Below are 26,613 nucleotides of genomic sequence, written 5' to 3'. Positions count from 1 at the left end.
GTAGGATGTTTTATGGGGTAACAACTCATGCAACTGACAGCGGTCTATCTGCACACTGTGCCCGGGACATGGTGGCTATTTTTAGGCTAAGGGAGTTAGATAGGGATTTCTATAGCCTGCTTTCGTGATCATTTTCCAAGGCTCTCATAGAATCTGATGTGAAAATTTTCTTCGCAGTACAAATAGCACATTCAACCATTCACCGCCGGAATGCACCACGTGGCGGCCAAATTTCAAAAAATATCGAAGTAGGTTTTTTTTGAGGTATGTTTTACTTACCTCAGAGCAACTAAAGCTACGTTTAGACAAGGCAAGTGAATTGAGCAAGTCGCTCGAATCGAACGCGAACTGAACGTGTAAACACCTTAATTCAATTCACTTGAACGAAAAGAAAGTTGAACATGTTCAACTTTTGGCAAGTCAATTGAATTCAACTGAGTTGCTGAATTCACTTGCCCTGTCAAAACGTACACACCCGTTTCAAATCACTCAGACCCTGAGTGAAATTGTATTGCCGTCTCTTTTTTCCCACGGAAAAGTTACTCAACTTTCGTAAAAAGTGGAACTACTCAAAATTTGAGTAGTTCCACTTTTTACGAAAATTGAGTAACTTTTCCGTGGGAAAAAAAGAGACGGCAATACAATTTCACTCAGTCTCTGAGTGATTTGAAACGGGTGAAACGGGCATGTAGCATAAAATAAAAGCGCTGCGCGAGTGATTAAAATGCTCGCGACCGATAATGATGCTCTAAATTTAAAGTTTATATTTCTGATGGGGTTTTCATTCGCCAATTTCATTCAGTGTATTTTTCAAATTCACCACTCGGTAAACGCACGCAAGCTTTTCTAAAAGCTTTGGCTTTTTCCTTTCTTTTTTGTGTAGTGTTGAAGACGCGACGCAACAAAGCGGTTGTAATTTCATTTTATTGGCATGTGTGATTAGGGATTTCATTTGTTATTAATAAAATAAGAGAATTGGCAAACTGCAGATTTTAAGTGTGTAGAAAAAACTGGTCGCTCACAGATTTCCTACTAAGCGCACAATAATACCCGTGAAACTTCCGGTCAAATAAATAGTCCATCATAAAAATGTCGCATCCTCCATATGATTCGAATCAACCGATTCTGGGACCATCTCCCGGAAACTTGGCTATCATGAGTCAGCAACAGTACCTTTCGGCTCAACAGCCCCGGACCGACGTGGAATATTTCTACGCTTACGTCGCCGAATCCGAGCTGTCAAACGTAGGCCACTGGATTTTATTGGAGCCGGACAAAACATTGAGCCTTAAAAATCTGCGTGAATTTTATTCGACCTGCTTCGGCATCAAGCACAAGGTAGTAAATGGGAGCAATGATCCGGAGGTGCGCTACATCCGGTACCACAATGGTTACTTCCGCTTTCCCCCGGGATTAGATCTCAACAATACGCGCTTCGTTGCCTTTTATTATAATGACGTGGGAGATATTAAAGCATTCATGGAAATGGCCGAAGCAAACGATACTGAGAGGTCCAAAAGAACGTTGCCCGTTGCCTCAGCAAATGCCTGTCAGCTTCCGCCGGATTGCAATAACAACGATATAACACTAATGGGAAGAACATCCGTCTTTGATATGGATAGTATTTTACGGAGCGGGGCACAAAGTACTCCCGTTAAAGGGAGTAGCAGCAGACAAATTCCAACAATGGAAAATGTCTCATCTACATCGGATGTCATCCTGAATGAACCCCCGATAGAGGTTATTACTATTCAGGATTCCCAGGACACTTTCCGACACACGCTACCACCGCCTCCTTCCGGGCCACCGAAATCTTTAATGCCTGTGAATGAACATCCCGTGCAACCTCCAGCATCGACAGCTACTGGCATTAGGGCTAAGTTAGGTCCGAGTGTTTCATCCACATCTGACGAAAAGCAAATAAAAAATGAGCGACCCAAACATGAAAGAATAACAATCAATGATTCCAGTGGTTTCCAGCGGGGTCGCAGTTCCGTCATGGTAAAAGTAAATGTTGCAGCAAAATCCAAGAATATGTTTGATCGTTACCAGCAGTCCCGTCCGCCACCGGAAAATGTGAACGCAAAAACTCCACTGAAGGTTACCTTAAAAAATCGCGGTCGTCAAATTCAACCTAAAAAATTTATGAAAATTGAAGATGCTAGAGGTCGTACCACCGCCCTTCTAACTAAGAAAAAGTGGTCCGAAAATCCTAAAAACAATAATTACAAACGCCGTTCAGATCCGGATGAGGCAGTAGACGATCGACTCCAGAAACGCCGCCGTTATGACAACCAGTACAACAACTATCAGCAACCAGAAACAAAGCATAACCCATCTTACGGTCTAGATAATCGTGGCCTCCATGTACTGCTTGTAGGATTCCACGATCAAGCCCCAGTCGTGCACGAAACGACCAACTACTTTTCAGAATTTGGAACCGTCACCAACTTCCAGCTGTACACACACGCAAACCGCTGGAGCGTGTCAGAATATTATGCGTACATGGAAATCCGTGCGAACGACGCGGTGTCGCTATTTTCCGATCGGCACATCTACAATGGGGCTATTATCTATGCCATCCGCGTTGACGGCGCACGGCTTCCTCCGCGGCTAACTTGCCGAACGTGCGGATACTACGGACTTAATTTGGCCTATCTGGCGTATCACGTCGAGGGCCAATATCATCAGCAGAACTTGCGAAAACGATTGGAAGCCCAGGCCGCTGACCACGGCCAGCATGTGTTTCTCGATAGCTACTACAGAATCACGCAGGATGAGCTCTACGTGCAGCATCCAAGTAAGTTTCTACTGTATTATTGTGAAAAGTTGATTTTCTCTTATCTATTTCTGTCTTTCTGTAGTCACTTCTTATGACACAAGGATTGAACACGTGTGCGGAATGCTTCGTTATTCAAATGTATCCTGACATTTTACTTCATTTATTAGTTACCTACAACTAGAAATGGACCCCACACCGTTTCCCTAATTATTATTATTTATTCAGACTAAGGCCTGAGTGGCCTCTGCAGTGCATAAAAATCTCCATTCAGCTCGGTCAATAGCTATAGACGTCGCCAACCATACCAACCAAGCAGTCTATCACCTGATCGATCCACCTTACTCGCAATGTACCTCGTCTTTTTGGACTAGTTAGATCGCTATAGAACCTTTTTCATCGGGTTATTGTCAAACATCCTTGCTACGTGCCCGGCTTACCACAGTATTCTCCTGTCATAAGACGAGTTTATACAATCCCATTGAATTCCACCACTTAATTGTATCTTGACAGATACGTATTTCGACCTCAAAGGTAAGGCCGTCTTCAGTGTCGTACTTGACTCGACTCGAGTCGAGTCAAGTACGAGACACTGAAGACGGCCTTACCTTTGAGGTCGAAATACGTATCTGTCAAGATACAATTAAGTGGTGGAATTCAATGGGATTGTATAAACTCGTCTTATGACAGGTGAAAACATTCCACTAAAAAGCTCAAAATAATTTTCTTATCACAGTATTCTGTTTTTCGCGGTATGAACTGCTGATGCAAATCGTGATTCATTCGCCTTCTCCATGTACCGCCTTCCATCTGCACACCTTCATAGATAGTATGCAGCACTTTCCTTTTAAGGTGAAGGTGGGTTGAGTACCAAAACAAAGCTTTGAAAGTATTGGTACAATAAAAACTGTCATATACTGTAGTAGTATTGGTGTCGTATTTATAAAAAAAAAAAAATAGTAGGGTGGTTCAAAAAACGTCCCAGCTCCACCACGCTCACTCGATTCTGTTCCATGCTCCGAGTGTCCTCAAAAAAGCGATTTGAACAAAAACTGGTTGAGCGCAAGCCGGTTCAAGTTTGTATGACAACTAGTATGGGAATTAGACTGGCTACGGCGCCTCCCCTCCAAACGCTGGCGAAAAGAGAACCCACATAGCTGAAAGCAACATTCCAGAGACTTCACTGAACGAAAACCGCACCGCAGGAATGATCCATTGATTACGTAACGCAAATATAGCATTTTATACCCCACTCACCCTTATGTCACACTTTTTGTATGAAGCATCTGCCCCTGGTGCGATAGATATCACAGACAAATTCTGGGTATTTTGTTGAATTGCACGTTTCACTGATGCCTTCTGAGAAGCCTAATTATCATGCGAAAGATTCGCAACCTCGATTAAAATCGACTCCCAACTATTGGAACGACCATTCAATATGGATTGTCTATGGAGTTGATGCTCTTGAATATTTCATCCAGTCATATGATCTCCCCCCTCGCTAGCACCCAATGACAGAGTGCCAGAATCAGAATAATGTTGAATTCAACCTAGCCATATCAACTGTCATCCAAACCTGAAACGACTTGTGCACGGTAAGCCTCTATTCAAACCAGCCCAAACCATTGGATGACACCTAAATTATAAATCATAATCGACTGAGGGTGGCGGAGCAAAATTATTTTTTGAACCACCCTACTTATTAGTTTGCTGCTGCCGGTGCCGGTGCATCGCGGTGTTTACATTCGCTCCGTGATCAGTTTTAATTCGTTTTTTCGGGCAAAAATAGCAGTTTATCAGAGGCGTCGCGTCCGCATGTGCAACCTGTGCACTGCACAGGTAGCAATGTTGTCCCGAACAGTGAAACTCTCGAAAGATTGCTTGTCATTCGTATCCAAATATATATTTGGATTATGTGCAGTTGTCATATGTTTTGTACAAATTTGACGATTAGGTATAAATAAATAATCGTAAAATATGCTCGATTTTTTTATAGGCGGCATGTGATCCATGTGATATGCATATGAGGCAACCGAAATGCTGCGATGGGGGCGCGTTATATTTTACTCTACGATACCGAAACGACGCACTGCCACATGTTGTCCATCACGTGCACTTTCAGTCGAGAACGGTTTGCCATGCATCATACACGCATTACTTTGCATGTGTAGGTCATCCGCTCTAACCGCAATCAGCGATGTATAGGTAGTCAAAGCGTTCGTCGCTGGCAGTGCACGGTTTGGTTCCGATGTACAAAAGCATATCGGTTTGGTGCCTACAGCGCATGCGCGATTGGATGAAGAGCGCGCAATCGGAACAAAATAGAAAGAGAAAAGAGGCGGTGATTAAACAAAAAAATCTGCTCTCGCAAAGCGTTTCATGGCGAAAGTTCGGCATTGAATAAGCACATCGGAGCAAAAGCATCTTCAATATTTCATACACCCAATATTTGTTTTAACCGTTTGGTATTCTTTTATTCCTCGGTTAACCTGAACTTTCACAGCTTTTTAAACACCACCTGAATTTTCTTTGATTTTTTGTGAATTTTTTCGTGGGGTTAACTCATAGTTTCATTGACGCTAAAGGACTTAATCGAACTCAACCGTGTAAAAAAAGAACTGGGTGTACTGATTGGGATTTTAGCTTATGAAGAATTTTTCGTCAAATCCAATATCCAAAATATTTAGGAGCTGATATTCGTATACAATGTGAACAACTTAGAAGGTTTATCCATGGTAGCATAGCATAGCATAGCATAGCATATGTGATTGTACAAATCGTGGGTGGCTATACAATGCTCAATTGAGCAATCTACTGTATATTGTCGCAAATTGGTACTTGGGATTAGTACCTTTAACTTGGAAGGTTTATCCATGGTTCACACAAATTAATGAAAAATTGCATGAGCAGATTTGTACGCTGATGGAGGGTGGTACACATCTGAAACTGTTCGACATCTAACCACGTGGTTCGAGAACAGCCCTTCCGGAAGAAAATTATTTATCAAAGGAATAAACTAAAAATGGAATAATTAATAATTGAGGAATGGTTAGATTATAAACTTTATTGTACAGACGCCATTTTTCTGTTATGTATGTAATACCCGTCTAATCATTCTAAACATATTTTAATTTTCTGGTTAACATATAACAATAAAGACTCGTCTCATTTTACGAAATAACTTGAATTAAAACTAAAAGATACCGTTCCATTGAATAGATAGATAGATGTCTTATCTGTCTATTGAAAAGTATTATGATTCTCATGATGGTATTTTTTTAATTTTTAGTTTGGTTTAGTTTGAATTTAAGGCGTTCGATAAATGGGATGTAGCTTAGAAGCAGATAGGCGGAACGGGAAACACGCTTGAAGATGAATCGTTTATATTGGGTGTGTCATTTCAGGTCCTTTTTATATGCGTTTTTCTCGAAATATTTAAATTTAATCAAACGGTGCACAGGTTGAAGAATTGATCACGCGACGCCTCTGCAGTTTATATTAAGTTTTCGGTTTAAACAAGTGACAGATTTCGAAAAGTGATGTTTAATTTTCATTCCATCAACATTTCTGGCTGCTCATGTGCGGAGAAGTGAGTAAAAACTTGATTTTTCCCGTGCCCTTTGAGGAGAAGTGAAGTGCAGTGATAAACCCACAAAATCGCGAACGGCTATTAAATTGGCACGAAACTGCTGATTTATAATAATATTTGAGCCGAAATACATAGGACTCTTTGGATAAACATGTTCATTATCACGGGAAGTGAATAAATATGCTGTGAACAGGTTAGTAATTTCAATATTAGACTTTTGTTCGATGATGTTCAATGCATTCGAATGTTGGTGGGAGAGGAGTGCGGGAGGTGTGGGGTTGACCCGTGGAAGGTCCGGTGCCATATTGACTGCCATCGTGGTACTCTTCCAACTATGTCCTTAAAAACTTCAAGTGCGCGTTGGTCCTCCACGAGCATTGTCCAGGTCTTGTCATTAGAGGACTACCGCGGTCTTATGTGCGTTTTTGAGATATCTAATTTGGTACGAACTCTCTATGATCGCGCCTTGCGGAGTCAAAAAACAGGAGTTTGATGAAATGCAAATAATAATATAACCATGATCAAATCGCGTGTCAGATATGGGCAGTGCTATCGGCAGGTGCCTTGCTACAATAGATGGTAGTTATTCAGGCCTCTAGATGGTAGTATCATCATCATCATCATTATGTGATTCAGCCTTTCGTGGAAGACCCTGCAAGAGGTACCCGAAATGGCATCTCACGACCCAGTTGGTCCTCGATCAGTGATCATTCGTCCTGCACTAAAGTATGTGACTGAAGTGAAACCACTTGTCTACAAAGTCGGAGGCGAACCTAGGTTGGTGACTCCTTCCTATGCCACTTCTACATCAGCTACGAGGCATACCATTTCATATTAACCGATTGCTTTGATTGCTAATAAATTGACTACCAATTGTGGTCGCATTAGGCCTACTTCGATCGTCCCAAATCTATTGAATATCTGCTTTATATTAGTAAACGGCGTGGACTGTTTCACTGTGATTTTTCCTACCAGATCATTCATGTCGCCGAATACGATTTTGACATCCCGCATTCTGATTCCGTCTTATGTCTGCTTCAACTGTGCACAGTACGATTATTTCTCGTCGTCGGGTTGCTCTGCATGTGGGCAGTGAATGTTGATGATCAGCTTACACAACTCTACGTTGATTGGCTGCCACCCAATTACGCGTTGGCGCATCCTTCCAAAAACTATATAGTCGATTCCCAGCTCGTTCGTGGTGTCTTAGCGTTGGTGTAAGGTAGCTTTTCTCCACACTTCATATTATTATTTTTTTATTATGGATCCTGTACACCTCCGGTGGTGCAAAGGGCCGACTTGAAAGATCTCCATCCTGAGCGATGCCCGGCTATCGCTTTAACCTGTTGCCAGGTTAGATTTCGGTCGACTTCTTTTATTTCTTTATTGAGGCTTCTCCGCCATGAGCCTCTGGGTCTGCCTCTGCTGCGATGTCCCGCTGGGTTCCAGTCTAATGCTTGCTTACAGATTTCGTTTCCGCCCCTACGTAGAGTGTGGCCGACCCAGCCCCACTTCCGATCCCGAATTTCTGTTGTTATCGGCCTCTGGTGACAACGACGATGGAGCTCGTTGTTTGAGATCCAGTTGTGAGGCCACCAGGCCCGAATTATATACCGCAGGCATCTGTTAATGAACACCTGCAGCCGTTGAGTGTTCTCCACTGATACACATCATGTTTCGCTAGCGTATAACAGCACAGATTTCACGTTAGAGTTGAAAATTCGTATTTTGGTGCGTTCACTTATCTGCCTGTTTTTCCAGATATTTCTTAAACTCGCAAAGGCAGCCCTTGCTTTCTTGATCCGTGCGCCTATGTCGATCTTGGTACCGCCGTCTGACGCCATTTGGCTACCAAGATATTGGAAGCTTTCAACATTCTCCACTGGTTGCCCGGTTACTGTGAAACTGGAAGGAGTCACCGTGTTTACATCCAACGATTTGGTTTTGTTGACGTTGATGACTAAACCTGCCGAGGAGGAGCGATCGGCAAGGTCGTTGAGCTTACTCTGCATATCAGAGCGCCGTTGCGCGAGTAGTGCAACGTCATCCGCCAATTCGAAGTCGTTTAGGTGCTCCATGGTTATAGGCCGCCATAACAGCCCGCGGTTTGGTTCACGGTCAATCGCATCTACCAGAATCTCATCGATTACGATGAGGAACAGTAACGGTGATAGAATACATCCTTGCCTCACACCAGCTACAACCCGGATAGGGTCGGACAGGACCCCATTGTGCAGCACTCTACACGAAAAGGCCTCGTACTGTGCTTCGATGAGGCCGATGATTTTCTCAGGAACCCCCTTGCGTCTCAGGGCGCCCCACATATTCTCGTGATTGAGACGGTCGAAAGCTTTTTCGTAGTCAATGAATACCAAGTAAAGGAACTCTTGGAATTCGTTGACCTGCTCCAAAATGATGCGGAGCGTGACAATATGGTCCACACAGGATCTTCCGGCACGGAAACCGGCTTGCTGCCGCCGGAGAGTCGCATCGATCTTCTCCTGAACCCGGGCTAGGATAATTTTGCACAGAACTTTGAGAACGGTACACAGCAACATAATGCCTCGCCAGTAATCGCATACAGTCAGGTCACCCTTTTTGGGCACCTTCACTAAGATACCTTGCATCCAGTCGACCGGGAAAGTTGCGGTGTCCCAGATATTACGAAATAAACGATGCAGTAGTTGAGCGGATGTCATGGGGTCAGCTTTGAGCATCTCGGCTGATATGCGGTCGACCCCTGGGGCTTTATTCGATTTCATGCTTTGGATGGCTGTTTGAATCTCTAGCAGTGATGGAGCTTCGGTATTGACGCGTGTTATACGTCGGATCCTAAGCAGGTCATGCCGAGGTGGTGATGGCCTGGCTGGCACTTGAAAAAGTTGTTCGAAGTGCTCGAACCAGCGTTTCAGCTGGTCAGTTGGGTCGGTCAATAACTGATCATTCGCGTCTTTCACAGGCATCGTTGCATTCATCTTCGCCCTGCTTAAGCGTCGTGAGATATCGTAGAGGAGGCGAATGTCCCCGGTTGCGGCGGCTCTCTCTCCTTCGTCGGCCAGAGAGTCTGCCCACGCTCGCTTGTCCCGTCGACATGAGCGTTTTACTTCCTTCTCAAGAGCCGTGTATCGTTGACGGGCTAAGACTTTGGCTCCTCTGGTTTTCGATCGCTCTATCGCGGCTTTGGCTTCTCTTCGCTCCTCTATCTTCCTCCAGGTCTCATCGGTGATCCATTGTTTTCTCTGGGTGCGTAGTTCGCCCAGATTGTTCTCGCTGGTGGCGATGAAGGCATTCTTGATGGCGGTCCATTGGTCTTCCACGCTGCCACCTTCCGGAATATCTGCAGCACGCGTATCCAGTTCTTCAACGAAGGACCGTTTCACCGTGGCATCTTCCAGTCGGCGTGTGTTGAATCGTCGTCCAACTCTTTCCTCCTGCCGACGAATCCGCGCAATGCGCAGGCGTATTTCGCCGATGAGGAGGTGATGATCAGACGCGATATCGGCACTACGTTTATTCCGTACATCAAGAAGGCTCCGTTTCCATTTTCGGCTGATGCAGATGTGGTCCATTTGATTTTCTGTAAAGCCGTCACGGAAGACCCACGTGACCTTGTGAACCGGTCGATGAGGGAAGAGCGATCCCCCGATCACCATGTCGTTATTACCACAAAATTCTGCGAACAGCTCTCCGTTTTCGCTCATTTCTCCGAGACCATGGCGTCCCATAATGCGCTCATGGTTCGAGTTGTCGGATCCGATCTTCGCATTGAAGTCGCCCAAACAGATCTTGATATCACCCTTCGGAATTCTATCTACGACGGCATTGAGTTGACTGTAGAAGTTCTCTTTGTCTTGCAGATCGGCAGCATCGGTTGGCACATAACATTGGATTATAGTAAGGTTTCGGACCCGTGTTCTAAATCTGGCAACGATTATCCTTTCACTTATAGGTTCCCACTTCATAAGCGCAGAGTGTGCCTGAGCGCTTAGTAGGAAGCCAACTCCGCGATGCCGGGGAGCGTGTTCACCTCGTAAACCAGAGTATAGCAGAACTTGTCCCGACAGCGTTCTGTGTTCTCCAAAGTTTGGCCAACGGACTTCACTCAGTCCCAGGATCTCAAGCTTCATGCGGCGTGCCTCATTGGCAAGTTGTGCCAATTCAACCTGCTGGGCTAGGGTTAAAACGTTCCATGTTCCTATTCGTGTCCGTTGTTTCGCGCTAAGAGTCGTCGCCGTAAAATCAGTCCGTATTCTTTCATTATCGGATTCTCGAACAAATTGATGTTTCGGGAACAGTAGGTTGTTGGCCCAAGGTTCCCTATCCACCGGGATGGGGCTGCCATCTTAGGTATAGCTTCCGGGAAATAGCATTTCATACTCAGCCGCTGGATGCCAGAACAGACGCTGTTGGAGCCGCACCTCCTTGGTGGACAGACGCTCGATCAGTCGGGTCAAATTTGTTTAAAGTCCCACCCAACACCAGGACTAGGCTAGTGCGCTTTGAGCGGCACACGGTCGCTTTGATAGGGCCTGCTTGGGGACACATGCAGCTTTTTATAGAAGTTCAACAGAGCCCACTGTCGAACCCCACCACATCCTAGGCAGACCCCACAGTACGCACCCTCTCACTCTAGCTGATGTCAGAAGGACAACAGTGCCCAGGCTGCACTACCAGCTAAGTACGCAACCCTTAGCTGGCGGTCAATTGTCATCGGAAGACCCGTGGAAGCGTGAGTATTGGAACTTGTGAGGACCAGAGCTATGTTAGGCGCCCCTTCCCGGATGTCAACTCACCATTTCGCAGCCCAACTTCATATGCTGTTCAGCAAATGTTTTAAAGCGCCACGACGTCGAAGTTGAGGGGATGCAATGCACCGTACATAATATCCTGTCGCAACCAATCGTGTCCCTTTATTCTTTGCATAGGTCGTTGGCGATTCTAGCAATTCGTGGCCAAGTAAAGATTATTTAAATTGTAAATGTATGTAAATGAATGAACGATGAGAATTTTACGAGTTTTATGTATGTTTGTTCGTGGGGCCCGCATTGTCAAACCCCACGTTATCCTATAGTCCACATAGTCCTTACTGAATTGCACTTCTTTTTTTATTGTACCTATATTCCTTTCCTTTTAAATAACTTAATTAAAAACTGAGATATCTTTGAATTCCTATAGAACTAACTGCCTATTTTTTATTTTCCATTTACAGCCGATCATGTACAGGAGATTGTTAGAAATGAATACTGGAAAAGAAGCTATCAACCAGCAACCTATTCCGAAACTGGCGGCTCCGGTAAGCGTTATTACACTACTGCCGAAAGAGAACGTTTTTACTGAGCTGTTCATTCAGTCTCATCAACATCAATCTGTTATTTTTAAATGTATCTGAGTTGAGCTCTACATTCACGTATTCGAAAATGCGTAAATAGAAGATAAGGATTATTAATTCAATTCGATCGATATGGATCGTTCTGATTTGGAAGAAACGTGCCAACATATAGGCATATGTTTTTACTTCTAAAAAGATTACATAATGATCTAGAAGATAAAACTGAAAATTTCAGTACTCGAAGATGAAAACTACTCGATTTGTATAATAGTTTCGGAACAGCATAATCGAAACATGGAAGTTAATCGATTATTCATTTGGTACAACTCAACTCATACTGGGAAAACAAAATCGAACTATACGGAGTTTGTATCTTCAGAATGTAATTCCTTGATGGAAATTTTAGACGTTTTGAAAACAGTTGAAAATCGAGCGGATCGATACATTCATTTTTCAAATGCTCGGAAGTTCTAAGTTTTATTAATCGAATAGTAAACCGTAAGATTGTTATATTTGAACGCTATCTGTGAATTGCTGAGAATAAAAGCGTTAGTTAAGTTGAAACAATAAATGATAGTGTTACGTCTTTTTGATAAATGTCCGAATCCTGAATGCATATATTAAAGTCCAACAACAACATATTCCAAAATTTCTCTGACATAACGAATAGGCTTGACTACCTATATAATTAATGCAGCGTACATCTGGGGTTTGAGTAAAATGCCTTCAGCGTGTGTTTATAGATTCACAGCTCAGCGTGTCAATCGGCGAGCAGCCTCTTCCAGTCTGACATCCGCGGCATGCTCATGTATTCGCAAAGCAGCAACCGAAGCATTTTCTTAGGGGCGGAGTCAATGTTGATCCAACGTGTTCGAGCGTGTGTACGCTGCATACTTCTTCCACGTGATCGGTGGGCTTATTCTACGAGTCGAGTGACGTGAGGTGAGTCGATTTTAGCAATTCTCACGTGAGGTGAACATGTTATTCGAATGGAGCTATACGACTCTTCTCACGTCATTCGAGCAATCTCACGTCACTCCACTCGTAGAATAAGCCCACGGAATTGAACAAAATGGTGGATGAGGCAAAAATTAAGTTCTCCAAGCTGTACCCCTAATAAAAGCGGTTTTCGAAAAGGACGATCAACAACGTCCCAGATGTTAACTCAACGAACAATCCTGGGTAAATACCGGGAACACAATTGTTAGTGTTAGTAGTTTACTCACTTAGTAAGTAGACTCACTTAAAACGGAACGAGCTGTGACATGTAATGCCAGAACATGGCAAAGTTCCTCAGGCTGATTTGTGCGACGCTGGATGAGAGAAAGAGAGAGAGAGAGAGAGAGAGAGAGAGAGAGAGAGAGAGAGAGAGAGAGAGAGAGAGAGAAACTAAGTCAAACGAGGTACGAATCAGGAGTTTATCTTAGAGGTCTTCCTTCTAAACGAATATGCGCGCTGCGTCCGCTCTACCAGAGAGAGAGAGGGAGAGAGAGAGAGATATTCTTCTTATTAGCATTACATTCCCACACTGGGACAGAGCCTCCTCGCAGCTTAGTGTTCATTAAGTTATTAACTGCGAGATTTCTAAGCCAGGTTACCATTTTTGCATTCGTGTTCGGGCCAGGGTTGTAAATTTTCGGCAGCACTGGATGAAGGTGATGTTTTTTTATATCATGTTTTTATTTTCTTCCTGCTTTGAAATCAACCTCACATTCCCGGAGAGGCAGAAAAGTAAACAACAGAACTTACATCACCCACTGCGCCGCGAAGATGAAATTTACCACAGCAAAATATACACATTCACCAAGCAAATTGAAAAAAATTACCACGCGTTTAAATGGGCCACTCACAGTCATACGGTAAGACGCGAACTGAGCAGCCTGTCAGAGCGACTTGTGAGTGGCTGAATGCGAAATTGAACAATCGGTGTTGGAAATGATTTTTCGGCTGCACCCAGTCGCACTCACCACGGCGGCGATGAAGGCGACTGTAGATTATACTGAGATCAATGTTTTTCACTGCATTGACTGTGAAATATTTCTACCCTGGTTCGGGCCCTCTCATCTTATAATCACGTTTCGAAATTAAAGAAGGTGTGCACGCTTCAGTACTTCAACATATTTTCTTTTATTTTAATATAAAAGGCAAAAACCATCACAGATAACAGAAATAGCTTACTTTAGAAATGTGTTCAAAAATCCACCGAGTCCAACAAAGCTAGTTCAGCGTCCACGTCCACCGGTCCTCCGAGAGTAGCCACGTGACTCAATTCCGGTAACTTCACGTTTCGCTTCCAAGGCTTACCCGAGCTGTGTGCTGAAGACATGGCAGTTTGTTGAGATTCGTAGGCACTATCATCGCGCTGTTTCCTCTCCTTTGGAGTTTCTTCCGAAATATTAGGCCTAGGCGGAGCATCTTCATTAATGCTACGATCAAATGCAAAGCCCCGGATTTTATTCAAGGTTTGTTCAGAGAGCGATGGTTTTTGCTTAGGGGGAGGGACGAAAGCCATTGACGGTGGTTCCTCCCGTAGAGCGAGAGCTTCCGTATCGAATGACGTATCGAAGCTGAGATCGGATGATTGACTGATGAGCATGGGATTAAACATCGTCTTTTGGGGAGGATTTATTCCTTTTAGGTTTGGTCGCTTGAGACGATATCGTGATTCAGAGTCCGTCGAGATTGTAGACTCAGTTTGAGCAGATTTTCTGAATTCAGTTTTAGAATCAGTTGAGGTTGTGGCTTTATTTTGAGACGATTCTTCGATTTTCTTCCGAGGTCTTTTAAATCGGAATCGTGATTCTTCGTCCGCGTTTGAATCTGCGACAATTGGTCTTACCAACAATGCATGTCCTTCACTGAATCCAGGAGAAGAGGATGGTGTTCGGAGAACCTCCGAATTCTGAAATACACTCATACTCGAATTTGTTGTTTTTGCACATGCATGACTATTTTCATCATCTTCTTCCAATAGGCAACTCACGTCCAGCATTGTGTTGAAGGACTCTTCGCGAGATATTTTTGATCTTCCACTAGCCGGCGGAAAATTTGTATTGAATTGGCTACTTCGAGAAGCAGGTTCTTGTGAGCTGCAATTTCCAGATTTCGCCGGTTGAGTGGCCCCACTCAATTCGGACATAAAATTCTGGCGTAAGTTACTGAAGATTCGATCCAATTGGTCATTGTCCAAATTTTCTTTTAGATTTGGGTCTGGTGCAAGGATGGATTTTTTGGTTTTTGGTTGCTTTGACGGTGCTGGTATTTTGTTGTCTGCTGATTTATCTGAGCACTCCTTACCAATTTTTTTAATATTCCTTTTTCGATTCTGCGTGAATGAGTATTTCGAGTAAAGTTCTCTATCTTCTATCGGTTGCCGTTCCTTTTCTACAGCTTCAGGTGTCTCGACTATTTCCTCTCTTCCATTTCCACAGTCTTTTTGGTTTTTGTCCAATGCACTGAGCACATTTTCATCGAATTTAACGATCCTCTGAGTTGACAAAGACTGCCATTTATTTTGGTTAGTAGCTGTTTCCTTCCTCTTTTTGGCCAACTCTTCCTGATATTGAGCTACACGACCTGCGTTGACCTGCTCCAATTTTATATCCTTTATCATGTCGGACAGCAATAGTGGTTCTAGGACTTCTGAAATATCCCGTAGAGTTGGTCCAATAGGAAGCTGCTTACGTATCAAATCAGCCGGTGGTACAATCTTCCCGAAACCCCAGCTTGATTCCATTAAACGGATAATGGTAATTGCGTCTACGGCAGTGACCTCATCTCGAAACACTAGACGGGCGTGTGCCTGTGACAACCGCACCAAGCTATCTAACAATCGTACCGTAGTACGCGACGGGTCACGGGACGGATCCGAACGGCACAATTTGTAATATGCTCCTGTAAAGTAGACAAAAAATGGTTTAAATAAAAATTCCTTGAATCCATAATTACTTTTTTTCTGGGTCTCATTTTTTTCATAAAAAAATCAAAAGGACGTTCAGAAATAACTTACCAAGAATAGTATTAGCATCGTCGGTTATCCGGGGATGAATATCTTTAATGGCTAAAAAATGTGTTTGCAATCGTTCCAAATTCCAATGTCCATCAGGAGTAGTTTCCTCGAACTTATCCCTCGTTCCATCCAAAACCGAAAGCGCCAAAATGTGATTTGCCACCCTCTCATCCCAGTGCTCGTTACGTTCGTCTGTTAAAATCAGCACCAAATCAAAACGACTCAACAGTGGCCCTCCAATGCCAAGATTAGCACTATTGTTGGCCTCCATTTCAACCATAGAGAACAAATTTTTCGGATTGGTTGCTGCCAGTACGACGCACCTTGTACTCAGCTTACATACCAATCCAGCCTTCGCCATACTGATGGTCTGCTGTTCCATCGCCTCATGGATCGAAGCCTTATCCGACTCACGCATCAAATTAAACTCATCAATGCAACAGATTCCTCCATCTGCCAAAACCAAGGCTCCTGCCTCCAAATGCCATTCGCCTTCTTCCTTCACCGCTGCTGCCGTTAAACCGGCAGCCGAGCATCCCATACCAGTGGTAAACACTGCACGTACTGAAACCTCGGACGCAAACTTCAATAATCTTGATTTGGCCAACCCTGGATCGCCAACCAACAGCAAATGAGAATGTCCACGCACACTTGCTCCGTTGCCCAGAAACCTTTCTGTACAACTCGCAAGTGATAGAGCAACAGCCAGCTTCACCGGATACATTCCGTGGATTTCTGGGCAGAACGATTGCACAAGCATGTCCCTTGCAGCCAGCTCTCCTATCTCCTTAATAGTATTCTGCCATTCTCCCCGAATAAACACCAGATGCTCCGGTAAATCCTTTCCCAGATTCATCTTGTTCTCGTCTTTAGAAACACTGTTGGCGTTCATTGTTACTGTTACTTCCGTACGCTTACCCTGAACCAAGGGACTCCAACGTCGCTCTATAACTCCCACGACAGTCACGCAATCCCCGGGCTGGCAATTATCGACCAAGTCGTTCTCCAATGTCACCATCAGCGAAGCCGGGACATTTCTTTCGCTCATAATCTCCTGGATTCGAATTTCCTGATAATCGCGACAATGGTCGGGCTGTGGTTGTGCACTTTTTTGATGTGGCACTCCCTTGCATCCCGTTTCGCTCGCTAGCGGACATGCTCGAGGTGGGTCAAATACGTAACTTTTTTCGTACTTAGCCTCCAGAACGAAATCTTTCTTACATCGGCTGCAAATGTACTCTCTTTTGAACTCCAGAAATCGTGCCTGTGTCATTCGTATGACGCTGCCCTTTACTTGCAAGAACTGCCCTACGTTATCGTTATTGGGAAATGCCACCTTTCTGACAGCTTCTGCTACCGTTTGTGGCATATTAACGAATCGGACATGGCAGTTCTGCTTGATCTGGAATCCTGGCTCGAGAAACATGTTTCCTTCCACGAGGGACTTTTGGGCGTTCAATAGACACGAATCCCATTTAATCAATTCAGAGCGATAATTCCTCAGTAGGGCATTATACAAAGCAGTTTGTTTTCGTTGTAGATGGGTGAGACTAAAAACAAAATTAATATAATCATCTTTACAATATATCATGTAGCTTTTTTTTTTTTCTTTGAGTTTGTCTGTCGACTGGCTAAGACCAAACGTATAGGTCCATCTCGCCCATCACGTAGCTTTCCAAATTACAACTTACTTGACATTTATCGAAACGTTGACCAAATCGTCTGGATTATTCAACAGATTGGTGATTTCTTCATCATAATACTGTTTCAAATATTCCTCCATATTGCGTTGATTAAATTGAATAAGGAATAAAGTTTGTAACTGCAGGATTGCGTTAGCTCAATCAATTTTAAACAAAAATAATTTTGCGGCGAGCAGCTGGTCGGACTGTGACCTGACAGTTCACTTTGTTGATTTTTTTGATTTTCTCCGTTTTCTCGCAGTTTTGTTGGTTTTGTTTTGTTTCGCGCATCGCGTCATGGGATTTGATCCGATCGTCGAATGAAAAAAATGCAGTAAAGGATCCAAACACCAAATTCTTCACTGCAAATCTCGAAGACTTTTTCAAATGGACTTAAGTGAAGGCTCCGTCAGACGTTGCAAGCAAATCACTCACTGCAAATCACACGAAACAGTTTTTTTACTTTAAGCAAAGGTCAGATTTACTCTCATGCAAATATAAACAAAAACGAAAAACTTGTTTTTCGGCCACAAAATCTAATTTCATTCCTATTTTTGCAGTGCCACTCTGCCACCTAAAATGTTATCACTTTTGCGAGCGAAAATTTGCTAGTGCTGCACTAGCAAGCGCAATTTAGTTTCTGCGAGTTGAAATTTTTTAGCGCTTAGCAGTCACACATTGCAAGCGAGCGTTTGCTTACAAGTTGTCATTTGTTTGCACTTTCTGCGAGCAAAATGCTCGTTGCGAGTGATTTGCTTGCAACGTCTGACGGCACCTTAACTTTTTGCTATATTTTGAAAAATCAACTCCAAAGTTCTATTCGCTTCATTTTAAATCCTATTTAAAAACCATGCAGTTTTATTTCAAGTGGATACATATAAACGACGTCTTGGACAATCCTCTTTCTTCACTATTATAACGATTTGCATTATGTTCAACAATTAATTAGATCAGTACATTCAAAGTTAATTGCCTATATGCCGGGTATTAAGCCACCCGGAGTGGAAATTAATTACTATGTCTGAAACTTGATTATGCATATGTACAACATGTGATACATTTAGTTCGGAAAAGGTATTGGAGGGTGACCGCCCCTTCGGTGGGGTTTGATCCCACGACCCCAGTTTGCATGACAGGTGCTTTCCCTACTAAGCTACGAAGGACCTCCGTCGTCCACCAATTACTTAGATATTGTGAAAAATATAAACCGTCTAAGACGAATTAAGTACTGTCCATTTAATTCCACCAGTTAATTTTCGTTATCTTTGCAGATACGTATTTCGACCACAACTGTGTGGTCGTCTTCAGTGTCTTGTACTTGACTCGACTTTCGAGTCGAGTCAAGTACAAGACACTGAAGACGACCACACAGTTGTGGTCTCATGTGGTATATAAAAAAGCTTGAATTCACTTAATAAGCACCTTATTTTATGCCACATTGGTCAGAATGCTCGGAGCGGTGGGTGCAGTTGACCTCCAGAAATGTCAAATCAGAGACTAACCCGCAGGCAAGCTGGCGGCCATTACCGCTCGCGGAAAACTGGATAGTTTTTTTTATGATTAAAACATAGTAATCTATGACTTTATGAAAATTTCTCTGTATATAAATATTTTCAATTGACGTATTCCTTTATTTGTTATCAATTCTATTCCTAATAATTAAATTAAATTTAATTTCTTTTTAGGTTTATATTAAACATATTCATGAGCTTCTCCTTCGTCAATTGGATATTCACCGACTATATCTAAGCTGCGCCATTTCATATTATAAGAAAATATTATATTATAAGAAATTTGAAACGTTGTTGTGGCCTCGGGAGTTATTGTGTAGTCCGAGAAGAGAACCGGCCTAAGTCTGAAGCTGCTGGTCTGACCAACGGCAGCTTCTGGGATGGGCGCTCTTTTATCCCGGGACCAAAGGCGTGTGAATGTGGGGAGTTTACGAATGGTGAAAATCCTATTAAAGACAAATTTACTGGAACTTTACCATTATTATTTATTTTAAGACCGCAAGTGATAGGGTACAGTAGGATGGCCGGGTCCAATAAAGGTACCTCGATGGAGCGCGTAGAAAGGTACCTGGTGGTATGCTACACACCAGGATGTCGATTAGTTCGACGGTAATAGCCTATTCAGATTACGCCATTAATGACATAATAATTGGCGTTTCAGGGTAAATACGCTTTATGATGTCATTATTTACGCAATATTCCATACAATTTGCGCTGTCAATAGATACTCGCTAAAAAGAGTCATAAAGAATTTATTACCAACAATTAATACGAGAGAGCGTTCGTTCTAACTGGGATGCAGGGAGAAATTCAACAAAACAAAACTGACAAGCGTCACGCTCTATTTGCCAGAGAGAAAATTCTCTCTGTTTTCATTTCGTTTCGTATTGCGAGAAAAGAGAAAAATTCTAATTTTGCGGAGCAAAGAAGAAGAAGCAGACTGAGCGTCGGAAACTTCAAAATGGCATGCACTGTACGAAAAGTGTTGATATTTCTTGATATCAAGAAGATTCGAGAAATCTAAAATGTTTCAAAATCATATAAATATATGACAAAATGCCTTTAAAGTACCATTAAACTTGTTTAAAAAATATAGCGGCATGTAACACTCGTTTAACGTAGCATATTCTCGTTGATTTTAATAATCAACATTCACACCGAAAAAATAAACTAAACATTTTTACCGTGCAACAAGTGATTTGACGTTTGCGGAACAGCTTTCCGACAGTCAACCGTCGGACCCCGGTTCGAATTTTTCAATCTTCTCGCAATAGTTGACAGTCATGCTCTTTCTGTCGCAGCAGGGTCGAATGCATGTTAGATGGAAATCTTCTGAGCGCTGAAGAATAACTCGGATTGTGATTGTTTTGTGGAAAGCATTTTATATGATGAAAAATAATGATGATGATGATGATGATGATGATAATTATTTATTCTCCACTTATTCAACATGAATTGTTTAAAAAACAGGCTCTCTAGAATTAACATGAAGTATTTAACTTAAACCTAGATTTAATAGAACAAATCGAATAAATTTTCAAAGTTCAAGGGCCAATGCGGAAGACAATTTAAAACGTAGGAATGGTTGTAAAACGAATATATTTGATGAATAAACATGATTTCATAAATTGTTTCAATTTTGCTCCTTGAATGGCTTAATATACTTTGAATTTCAACATTTTTCATGTGGGACAACTGTACGATTTGAATAGGATGTATATATAAAGTAGAATAACCTTAAATAAAACATGGATTGGTAATGCATTAATTCATCCAAAATCCAGTTTAAATTATATCACATTCACACGATTCGATTTTGTTAGAAGCTGTATCATTGATTGTCGAGTAGAACGCAATGGTTCAGTTTCCATTTTTGAAAAAAAAATAAATTGCTGAGTTGCTCTTCATACATGGAGATACTGGTGGAAATACATTTTAGTTCGATAATATTTCTTGAAAATTAGTCCAATCGACCTTTTTTTATTTATTTGTGAGAATTCCCAAAAGTATCTGAATTTTGCTATCAAATCTCCGTTCGATCATAGTACAGAATCAAAATACTTTTTAAACTTAAAAATAAATTGAGGAATAGTCTGATTCCCCGAAGAACGGCACACCCAACTAATGAATGTAGCTTCGCTCATTATCCTTAATGAGAGCTTCATTTTTTTTAAATTTCTTTATTATAGTGATTTTTCAAAAATGAGAGCTTCAAATATTCTTCGAAAATCCCTTTTCATATTTTTTTTCGTATACGAAACTATAGAAACTTTGTTCAGAAAAAAATGTTCGATTGTCGCCACACAAATGCTTGATTTCGCAAATTAAATTTTAAAACTCTCCTTGAATTCAACCTTGTATTAGCGTGCAAATGAGGAAACATGGAAACGTCAAGATATATTATCTTGCTGCAGTCTGAACACCTCATAATAATTGGATACCCTCTCACTTAACAAAGTCATAAATAGCCCAATCTGAATAGGCTATTGAGGGCGAGGCGAGGGCGAGATAAAGGGTTTCTGTCTGACCGATTTTTCAATTTTCTTTCAACTACTTTTTCACCCATTAATGGGTATAAAAATAAACATTTCTCGCCTAACTTTTCAAAAGGTCCTAAGTAACATTTTTTTCATGAATTAATTTGAGTACTGCAATCAAAAGCTTTCATGTTGTTCTGTTGATTGCGCTATTCAAATTAATTCATGAAAAAAATGTTACTTAGGACCTTTTGAAAAGTTAAGCGAGATTTTTCCTTGATTATTCACTATGAGGTTCCCTCCAATGGGTATTTTTTACCCATTGCGTGATTCGAAAATTCCCCCATTTTATGACAGACAGAAATGTTATTTAAAAATGGGTGTTTTTTCCCCCATCAATGGGTTTTCGCAAACAACCGTGATGAGTAAACGATTTTTACCGGGTAACAAACTGTGCGATATTGAACTTATTCGACCTCCAATGCGGAATCCGCAGTTTTTTTTTGTTTTCGTTCTTTTTTTTATGTCAAATTCTTGTTATGATTTCAACATTTTAAGCAATTTCTACAGTATTGTTTTAAAAAAGGTCAATTTTTATTTTAAATTTATTTCCTTTGGATTAAGGATGGATCGTGAGACTTGCGTAAAAAATACGCAACGAGAATATCCTGAATTCGTTTGCACAGAACGTATCAAATTTCGTAAGTTGCGATCACAAAACATCGTTCATCGGCTGCGTAATCGGGAGATGGGCATCAGAGTGAAGACCCCTCAGCACTCGGTTCGGGAATTCTATCAGAACATCTATCCCAATTTGACTGTTGTCAATGTTGATAAGCCACCGTGCTATTTGAGGAAATTCAGCCCCGATGGGCGGTATTTAATCGCGTTCTCGTCGGATCAGGCTTCGCTAGAAATTTACCAATACCAGGGTTGTGCGGCTGCTGCGAATCTTTTCCGAGACTGGGAAACACCGGAGGTGATCCTCAACGATGGAACCGGAGGCCGAAGCTACGAGATTCGGAGTCAAATATTTGACAAGCTGTTCAAGGTGAGATTTTGCGAGGCTGGTAAAGACAGACCAATGACCAATGTTGCTTATTTTAGCTAAGGCACACAGTTAACATGGAAAGCCATCAAAATCAACTGAACCGCGAATGCAGCCTGTTTACCAACGATGGGAAATACGTGATTATTGGAGCTGCATCATTCATCCCGGAAGATAATCATCCTCGGTTTTACGAATTGTACACAAACAATGAAGCTATAAAGCCCACTGCCAGCTGTCCGTTGGAAGATTACACACTCTACATTATAGATTTGCACAATGGACGTATTTCCGACTCGAAGGACTTTAATGTCGACAAAATAATACTGTCACATAATCAGGGCGTTTACCTTTACAACGACACGCTAGCCATTCTGTCGATTCAACACCAAACGGTTCATATCTTTTCGATAGCTGAAGGCACATTCATACTTGAACGAACGATAGGTAGGTTTTGTTGCCCAGATGAAGGAATGCTGTACAGTATGGGAACGTCCGGAGGTAGAACAACGGGGAACAATTCAAACTTGCGAGCGTTTCGTGAGCCAACGATCAATAGTCTTAAGCATCGTATGTTGGTTTTTCTATTCAGACAAGCGCATATTCAGCAGTCGATTGGTGAGGATAGATTTGCGCTGAGGAAATTCTATCGTCGCTTCGATGAGTATCGAAACCTCCGAATGTGGAAAATGCAATTACTGGATGATGATCATCTGTTGATCAAATATTCTAGCGAGGACGTAGTTACGCTGAAAATCCAAGAACCAAATATTCACAACAGCCTGTTTGTGATTTACAACATCTGGAAGAATACGATAATAGGAATTTACGGCAATCAATCCCCGGAGCTTCTGTATCTGTATGAGAACTTCTGTGACAGTTTCAGGAATGCCAACCTGGCACATCAAACGCAATTTACCTGCTCGCTAGCGAACAACATCTACAGCAATCTGCTTCATCAGCGTTTTAAGCAAACGATAATCGGGGCCCGTGGCGGAGGAGTTCAAGAGGCCACCAAACGGATCCTGGCCGCCCTACCAATCAGTGCACAAAGCTACAGCAGCTCTCCATACCTGGACCTAAGTTTGTTCAGCTACGACGACAAATGGGTTTCGGCAATGGAGCGACCGAAAGCGTGCGCCGAGTTTCCCATCCGATTCTTCGCCCGAGACTCTGGCTTGCTCAAGTTCCGAATCTACGCTGGGGTGCAAAATCAACTGCCGAGCTCTGGATCGAGACGGCTGGTGGCGTTCACGTTCCACCCCACGGAACCGTTTGCAATCAGCGTCCAGCGGATCAATACGGAATACATTGCCAACTTCCACATACGACATCCGGGGGCACGGATGATAAGGTGATGAGAGGAAAGCAAAATTTTATCGGTAGAGAGTTATTTGTTGACTGATAGTATTTAGTATTAAAGATGATGATAAGAGTTTTTTATACCTAGCAATAATGAGTGACAAGAGTATAAAATCAAACTTTGGATAACTATTTTTTGAATTGTGGCTTGAGAAGTCCATTTGATTTAGAACTATTCGTTTTGTAAGATGTCTGCACTGTTTTTTTTTTCTATCTAAGGTACGAGATAGGTCTGTGTCCACGGTGTCCACTCCAAACAAAGTTTCTTATTGGAAGTTGGCCCTTTTCGAAAATACTTTAGGGGCGATCCAAATATGACGTCCACTACATTTTGAGATTTCTAGACCCCCCCCCTTCCCCCTCTGTCACGCTTTTTTGTATACCTAATATATGTAGTGTCACAAAATCTTAGACCCCTCCCTCCCCTAAAACATGTGACATCATTGTTGAATGACCCCTTACGCCATAACTATACGGTGGAGCGAACTAGAATTTCATTTTATGTGTACCCTACTTCTCTTTGCATCTAGAAAGTACAATATCCCACTAAATTCCTATTTAAAGGTTGTTTGAATTGTGTAAAATAATTGTGGAATTTGCTTCCATTTAGGTTTGTGGTTAGTTCTGGTATTGGATGTTTGAAGCTACTTAGATGGCCTCATATGCCCAATCTATAAGAAAGGGCATAGACTGGAGTGTGGTAATTACATAGGGATAAAGAGGGAGTACAACTTGCACAATCATCAACTGTTTGTTGATTTCAAAGCTGCTGCTACGAATAGGGCCCTCTACGGATTATGTAACTATGTAGTTAGGTCCCGCAACATGCACTCTGATTCTACTAGTGGCCCTTTCCGGACATGAACCGTGGACGTTAGAAGAGGGGTGCTGCGTACAATAATCGGAGGTAAACTAGAAAATGGTGTTTGGCGCATTTACATTTTATCCGGTAAAATTTCGTGCACTGAGCAGTCGAGCACACTGAGACAGTTTCACAAATAATATAAGACGAAATTAAGTTTTTTTTTATTCTTCACCCGCAGACTGTTTGTTTGCTGCTGCGTGAGTCTCGTGCCATCCATCCACACTTTCTTGTGCGCAGTGCAAATAGAACAGAATCGAGTTGAATTAGGCTGTGGCACACAGCCTTGAAAGAGTGCTAGCCACAGATTCTGATTTATTAGTTCTAATCTGTAAAATGAGTAAGGAATAACGAAATGTATATTTGCCACCAAAACCGGCTATACGTTGAGAAATTATTCTACGAAAACATTGATTGTGGGGGGAGAAAATAGTAAAAGTATGTGCTGTCGTCTGTTTGGTCGTGGCTGCTGCTGTGGCTGCTGTAGTTTTGTTTTTTTTTACTGCATGGTAGGATGAATGGTACGGTAAAATTAAATGTCAACCATTATCCACCCTGCCAACAGAAGCTTGCATAATCTTTTCTTTTTTCTGGTTGATTTGATTAATTCGACAAACCGCAGTAATTATTTGATCAAATAAATCTGGCAACGATGAAATGATGATTCTTTTCTTGTAGGGTAAACTGCCCAATAGTGGACACCCAACCAATAGTGGACCCTCCAGCCATTTTTGCATTATTACAGCACAATGTAAACATTTTGCTATGAAATTCCATCGGGAGAACCTACCTTACAGTCCTATGATTTGATTACATGCATTGGAAATGCTATGGAAAGTAAAATTAGATGATTTTTTACAATTCTATAAAAAATAAACACAAGAGTGTCCATTATAGGAATATTTTGGGGGGTCCATAATAGGGAAGAAGAACGTCCCGAAACGAAACGTGAAAATCAAATGAAGTGTCGACTATAGGGAAGCAATTTCCTATTATGGTCCCCCAGGGGGTCTACTATAGGGCGAATTCAGTCAGACTTTAAAATGTTAATTTCAACGAATAACGTCGAGTATTTGAGTGTTTTATGTATGTATCGTGAAGAGGAGATGCAGAGCTTGATATAAGATTTAAATTTATATTTTGAAAATTTCCACTCCTTATGCCAGGAAGAGCAAAATTGCGCTACTAGGGGGTCCACTATTGGGCATTTTACCCTATATGCATAAAGTTGTTTGCGTGTCGACTAGCATATTTGATGTATTGTTTTGATATTTCTAAGTTGCTTTGCCGAGATTTTGAACGCACTGTTTCACCTAATGCGGTAGTGAATTTGGGTGTTCCGAATTTTGCAACATGCACAATACGGCCGTCAAATTTGTCTCTCACTTCAAATTTTTTAAAGCAGTTTTCGTTGGTTTTTCGACATGAAGTGAAGAAATTGGTGTTCAACATCAAAGACAAAAGTGAAAGTTAGGTAGTGAATTATGTTTAGTTGTGATAAAATCAAGAAAACGGCGAGAAAAGAACAAGTGAAAAACTGAGTGCATGTGTATGTGTGTGTCTCGATCGTTCGGAGTTGGTGTGTGTATAATTAGCATACGAAAATTTGTCTAGGAAAAAAGCAGTTTTAAGCGCTTTTTAGTCAGTTAATTGATAATTAATTAGCTAGGTGAGTGAAAAATTCATATGAAAATACCATGAATATACGTTGACAGAGGTAAGTTGGTGAATAGCAGTGAAATATTGAATTTTGGCTAAAATTGCATTAGTATTAGTGCGAATGAGAACAAAATCATCTTCTTCATCAAATTGATTACGGTTTATAGAGCCTTAAATCCATTGATGGATTTTTTTATTGGCAACCAGGGCAGCAAGAAGGCTGGTCTCGGTTTTCAGCGGACTGTATACAATTTCTCTCGGACTCGCAGAAAATTAAAACGCGTCCTTTCGCTTTAACGTCGTGAC

The 26,613-nt window shown here is 41.9% G+C and overlaps 3 protein-coding genes across 3 annotated transcripts; 2 read left to right on the top strand and 1 right to left on the bottom strand.

The window, feature by feature from the left end:
• The first annotated feature begins 885 nt into the window (after positions 1-885).
• LOC134225320 (uncharacterized) lies at positions 886-12,268 on the top strand. Its single transcript, XM_062705283.1, has 2 exons — positions 886-2,800; positions 11,578-12,268. Exons 1-2 carry the CDS (start codon positions 1,090-1,092, stop codon positions 11,703-11,705), a joined length of 1,839 nt encoding a protein of 612 aa, XP_062561267.1. The 5' UTR covers positions 886-1,089; the 3' UTR covers positions 11,706-12,268.
• Positions 12,269-13,805: 1,537 nt separating this feature from the next.
• LOC134227879 (DNA helicase MCM9-like) lies at positions 13,806-17,645 on the bottom strand. Its single transcript, XM_062709576.1, has 3 exons — positions 17,398-17,645; positions 15,707-17,256; positions 13,806-15,591 (listed from the first exon to the last, which is right to left on the bottom strand). The coding sequence occupies exons 1-3, from the start codon at positions 17,487-17,489 to the stop codon at positions 13,889-13,891; spliced, it is 3,345 nt and encodes a 1,114-aa protein (XP_062565560.1). The 5' UTR covers positions 17,490-17,645; the 3' UTR covers positions 13,806-13,888.
• A 4,261-nt stretch (positions 17,646-21,906) lies between these two features.
• Positions 21,907-23,915, top strand: LOC134225869 (DET1 homolog). Its single transcript, XM_062706289.1, has 2 exons — positions 21,907-22,427; positions 22,484-23,915. Exons 1-2 carry the CDS (start codon positions 22,002-22,004, stop codon positions 23,780-23,782), a joined length of 1,725 nt encoding a protein of 574 aa, XP_062562273.1. The 5' UTR covers positions 21,907-22,001; the 3' UTR covers positions 23,783-23,915.
• Positions 23,916-26,613: the final 2,698 nt, after the last annotated feature.

This window comes from Armigeres subalbatus, chromosome 3 (genome assembly GCF_024139115.2).
Source record: "Armigeres subalbatus isolate Guangzhou_Male chromosome 3, GZ_Asu_2, whole genome shotgun sequence".
NCBI classification, from domain to species: Eukaryota; Metazoa; Arthropoda; class Insecta; order Diptera; family Culicidae; genus Armigeres; species Armigeres subalbatus.
Note: the sequence above shows the minus strand (reverse complement) of the source record. Positions and strands in the feature narration are given on the sequence as shown.